The sequence below is a fragment of the Salvelinus namaycush genome, chromosome 20 (genome assembly GCF_016432855.1).
Source record: "Salvelinus namaycush isolate Seneca chromosome 20, SaNama_1.0, whole genome shotgun sequence".
Lineage (NCBI taxonomy): Eukaryota > Metazoa > Chordata > Actinopteri > Salmoniformes > Salmonidae > Salvelinus > Salvelinus namaycush.
In genome coordinates this window covers 415,968-420,378 of record NC_052326.1, presented here as the reverse complement: position 1 = coordinate 420,378, position 4,411 = coordinate 415,968, and the positions used below count along the sequence as shown (strand labels likewise).

Sequence of the window (4,411 nt, the reverse complement as noted above, 5' to 3'; positions counted from 1 at the left end):
TGATTGGCTCATTCACATACTCATTCAGGTCTCTTTGGTTGGCACTATTCCAGCAGCTCTTCATTATGTCAAATGTGTTTGTGAAGAACGAAAACACGGGTTCATGTAAACCTCCTTGAACTGCTTTGTCTTTGGCCCCCTTCCCAGCCACATTGTGTCTATCCCAGGAAGTTGTTCATTGTCATCTGATTTCAGCTAGTCTAGCCCTTTGCCGGTTTTATTGTATTGCTATGCCCCTGCTCCTGACTAAATGCGAGAACCACCCCCCTTTCTCCCACACTGCAGGTTAGGACAAGTCTCCTCTCCCCAGTCTACAGTGTCGGGTGGTGGGACTCGGTGGGGGGATGTGTACCAGTGGTGTTCCAGCCAGCTCCAGCCATGGGGTCAGCCGGTCGGGCTCCTCGTATGCCCTGTGTGCCCTTGGGGTGGGGCTCATAGCCCTGGGCATTGTCATGATTGTGTGGACAATGGTTCCCGGGGATGCTACCCAGACAACCAAGACTCTAGGCAACTCCAGTATAACAGAGCCAGCAGACCATGGTGAGGATGGCGATGGCGAGGAGGATAAGGAAGCAGCGAAGACCTTATCAATAGCCTATGTGCTGGTGGGGGCAGGGGTGGCCATGCTGCTACTGTCTATCTGCCTGGGGGTGAGGAACAAGCGGAGGAAGCACCAGAGAAGACAGGAGACACGGGCCATAGGAGTCCGCTTCGTGGACCATGTGGCTGGGGAGGCAGGACAGAAGTGAGTGCTTCAATCGATTTAGATAATCACTGTCTAACAGTGATTGATTTGAATCATCCAAGAAGGGATTCAGAGGCTTTGTTTTCACTATAAACCCATATATGACTTACAGTGAGCTCCAAAATTATTGGGAATTGTAGTAAAAAGTTAAGTATTTGGTTTCATCTTTCATAGCATACAATGAATACATCAAGCTTGTGACAACAAACTTGTTGGATGCGTTTGCTTTTTGTTTTTGTTGTGATTAAGATTATTTTGTGCCCAATAGAAATTAATGGTAAATAATGTATTGTGTCATTTTGCAGTCACCTTTTATTGTAAATAAGAATAGAATGTGTTTCTAAATACTTCCAACATGACGCAATACATTACTTGATGTAATCATTGTGTGCTAGGAATATGGGACCAAATATTAAACTTTTGACTACTTTAAAACACATGGGGGGGACTATGTACAAAAAGTGCTGTAATATCTAAACGGTTCACCCGATATGGATGAAAATACCCTCAAATTAAAGCTGTCAGTCTGCACTTTAACCTCAGCCATTGTATCATTTCAGATCCATAGTGCTGGAGTACAGAGCCAAAACAACATAAATTCACTGTCCCAATACTTTTGGAGCTCACTGTAGTTCCCAGGATGATGCCTGGAAATGAATATGTTCCTGATAATGTTCCTGTATAACTGTATGTCCTATAATTGTCCCTTTTGATTGACACAGTTCCATTAAAGCACCAGTTATCTAGTCTCTCCCAATCCAAGCTAGTTAAAGGAGCTTTCCACCTGCAAAACTAGCACCAAATGTCATCACATACCAGTAGTAATAAAGGAATACATATCCATGAGAGAAACAAACAAAGATTGATCTCTGAGATGCTGCAAAGCTTTTTACCACAACGGGCCAGTTTGACTAGTTGTTGTTGTGTATGTACAACTTCCTGCATTACAATTGGCTCTCATTCGTGAGGCTAACAATAGCAAAAACATGGCAATGCAAAATGTCTTAATGTCCTTGCTACGGATGTTTTGGGGATTATGATCAGGTAAGAAGCAGTACTTAGCTATTTTAGGCATTTCTAGTATCCTTAAAAAAACATGAAATGTAAATGATGGCACAAATGTGAAATGTTACTTATTTTAAACCGGTGTCCCTGTACATTGTTTTGCAGTTTAGATGAGCCAGTCCCAGTCTACAACGTGCCCAGCTATGAGGAGGCGGTCACCAGTGGCCAGTTCCCCATTCGCCAGAGCAACTTACGCCAGAGCAACTCCCAGCTGCCTTCCTACGAGGACCTCATTAGTGCTGTGGAAAACGAGGCTGAGGGACCAAGTGCTGCCCCAGTTAAGGAGGCTCATCCTAGCAGTCCCACTCCTGAGCTCCAGCCCGCCGCTGCAGCCAACCCCCACAGCAGCAGCCGAGCCGGCCGGATACTACGGCCCAACAGGGTACGCAGAATCAAGTCTGAGAAACTCCATCTGAAGGACTTTCGTTTTAACATTCGCAACCCTACTGATGCGAAGGTGACCATTGAACCAATCACTCCGCCACCACAGTATGACGACAAGATGCCTGAGTTCTGACAGCACGCCACTGCTTATAACTATAAGTTAACTATCGAAGATGTGCCAAATTAAATTATCCAGCTCAGGGAGCCAGCTATTCATTTTGTTTGCTAACTTGCTAAGTGGCTAGCTTGCAAGATCAAGCTTCTTGGTTATAGCAGACAGTCAATCCCCTCCTGGATCAACCCTGCTACCTACATTTGTTTTGTGCATCAAATTTCTAGGATTTCAAATGACTTTTTTACGTTTGGAAAGAACTAGCACCCCTTGTGTGCACTGCCGGTAATACTGTATATCACGGTATGGTACAGGAATGGTGTGAAGGTAAGAACCTGGATACCGCACAACCCTGCCCTACAGGACACACTGCACCAAATACCCTAGTTTCAGACTCCTAATGATCCTTACACCTCTGAAGCCACTTCCATACCAGTCGAAATAACTTATCTCTGAACTCTCAAAAGCTGTTGTTCCACCAAGTTTTGGATAAGGGGAATAATGGTGTTAACACTCTGTGGAGACTAGAGATTCTGACCGCCAGTGTGACCCCCCCTCCTTTTTCTCTCCATAAGCGCACTTGGCCGTTCTTCTTCGGTCTGCTGAATCAATCAGGTCCTCAAACTCAGGGGAGCGCCAGGGTGGGGAGGTTATTAAAAATGCATCGGGGTCCTCTGGATCTGTCTCCACATCAGACATGATGTATTCAGTTCTTTTGACCGACTGTCTTGAACACTTGAATCTCAAAGCGTCTCAACTTTTAAAAACTCAGTACTGTATTTAAAATGTATGGATTGGTTTACATTTATAATCTAACCTGTCTCTGGCGACGCAGTCTTCTCTTTTGTATGTTCCATTCCTTTGCTCTGTCTGCGGTGTCTGACGACTTATGCATCTCTTTCAGTCCAACACCGATTTGCAGCTGCATCTGAGGTGACAGTGTGGTCTATTAGCAATGGTTATATGCTTCAAAATCGTTGAAAAAAGGATAAAATGTAGAATATTGTTGCAGTCAGTCCATGTCTTCATAGGACTACTCGCCTTCAAATTCTGCCATGCGCCTCTCTCCATCTGTGTACCTTCATCTCAGCTGACTGACCAGCAGACAGTACACAGGTGTTGTGTGGACTGTTGTTCCTGAGACATTAGTTGACAAAGAAAGGTCATGCATGATATTTGCACTAACACTTAATGTAACATATTTGAGAATGCTAAAATAACCATCATACAAGAACCTACCCTGATTGCTTGGTTGGACTTTTTCCCCAAAAAACTATTGTCAAATTCCAAGTCATAAGTGATCACATTTGTCTTCACTTTTCTTGCGGCTTATACTATATTTGTCCTCCTCACCAGCATTAATGTGTAGATCCCTTACTGCCCGCTATTAAAACAGAAAAAAGCATCATTAGTAAATTAACATGATTCAAATATTCAATGTTAGCTACCACCAGGCTGCAAGTTGCAAAAGTCAACATTGAACTTACGGATAGCTCATTCCTTTTTTGCCTGACGAACGCCCATCATCCTTTCAGGTGCAGTCGCTGCAGAAGTGCTTAGCTGTAGCTGCTGCTGTTGTTGTTGTTGGAATAGCTAGTTGAGCTACTTGTGTTATCAGTCTTTCGTCCATATCAGCCACCGTGTTGTAGACCGGCATCTGATTCAGCCTGGCTATGACATGAGTTGTTGGAAATCCATGCCCTCATTTGATGATGCATCATTCCCTTGCACAAAGAAACTTCCGGCAGGTCCCAAAAACGAATTGTATCAATAACGTTTTTTTATCAATAGCCGCTTGTCTCCTTTGCTGTATTTTACTACTTGCAGGTTCCTTCTCGACAATGCAACAACAATAAGAAATAATAAAAGATAAGAATACGAACATAAAGTAAATGGCAGTAGAATATAATAAATATTTTGCATAAACGGGCGCAACTTTGTTTTTTTTATCCAGTCGGATAAACACTCCAAACGGTCTACCCGACCGCCCGGAGGCGTCCGCATGATCCTAAAGCACAGCATTGCCTCATTTTGTATCACATTCCAATGATAAAACTGTGGGGGACAAAAATGCAATTTCGGAATGTCCCCAGTACGCCCCTGAG

At 43.8% G+C, this 4,411-nt stretch overlaps 1 protein-coding gene across 1 annotated transcript; it reads left to right on the top strand.

Annotated features, from left to right (window-relative positions):
- Nucleotides 1-344: 344 nt before the first annotated feature.
- On the top strand, nucleotides 345-2,327 carry LOC120065533 (transmembrane protein 51-like). Its single transcript, XM_039016603.1, has 2 exons — nucleotides 345-745; nucleotides 1,916-2,327. Exons 1-2 carry the CDS (start codon nucleotides 345-347, stop codon nucleotides 2,325-2,327), a joined length of 813 nt encoding a protein of 270 aa, XP_038872531.1.
- The last annotated feature ends 2,084 nt before the right edge of the window (nucleotides 2,328-4,411 follow it).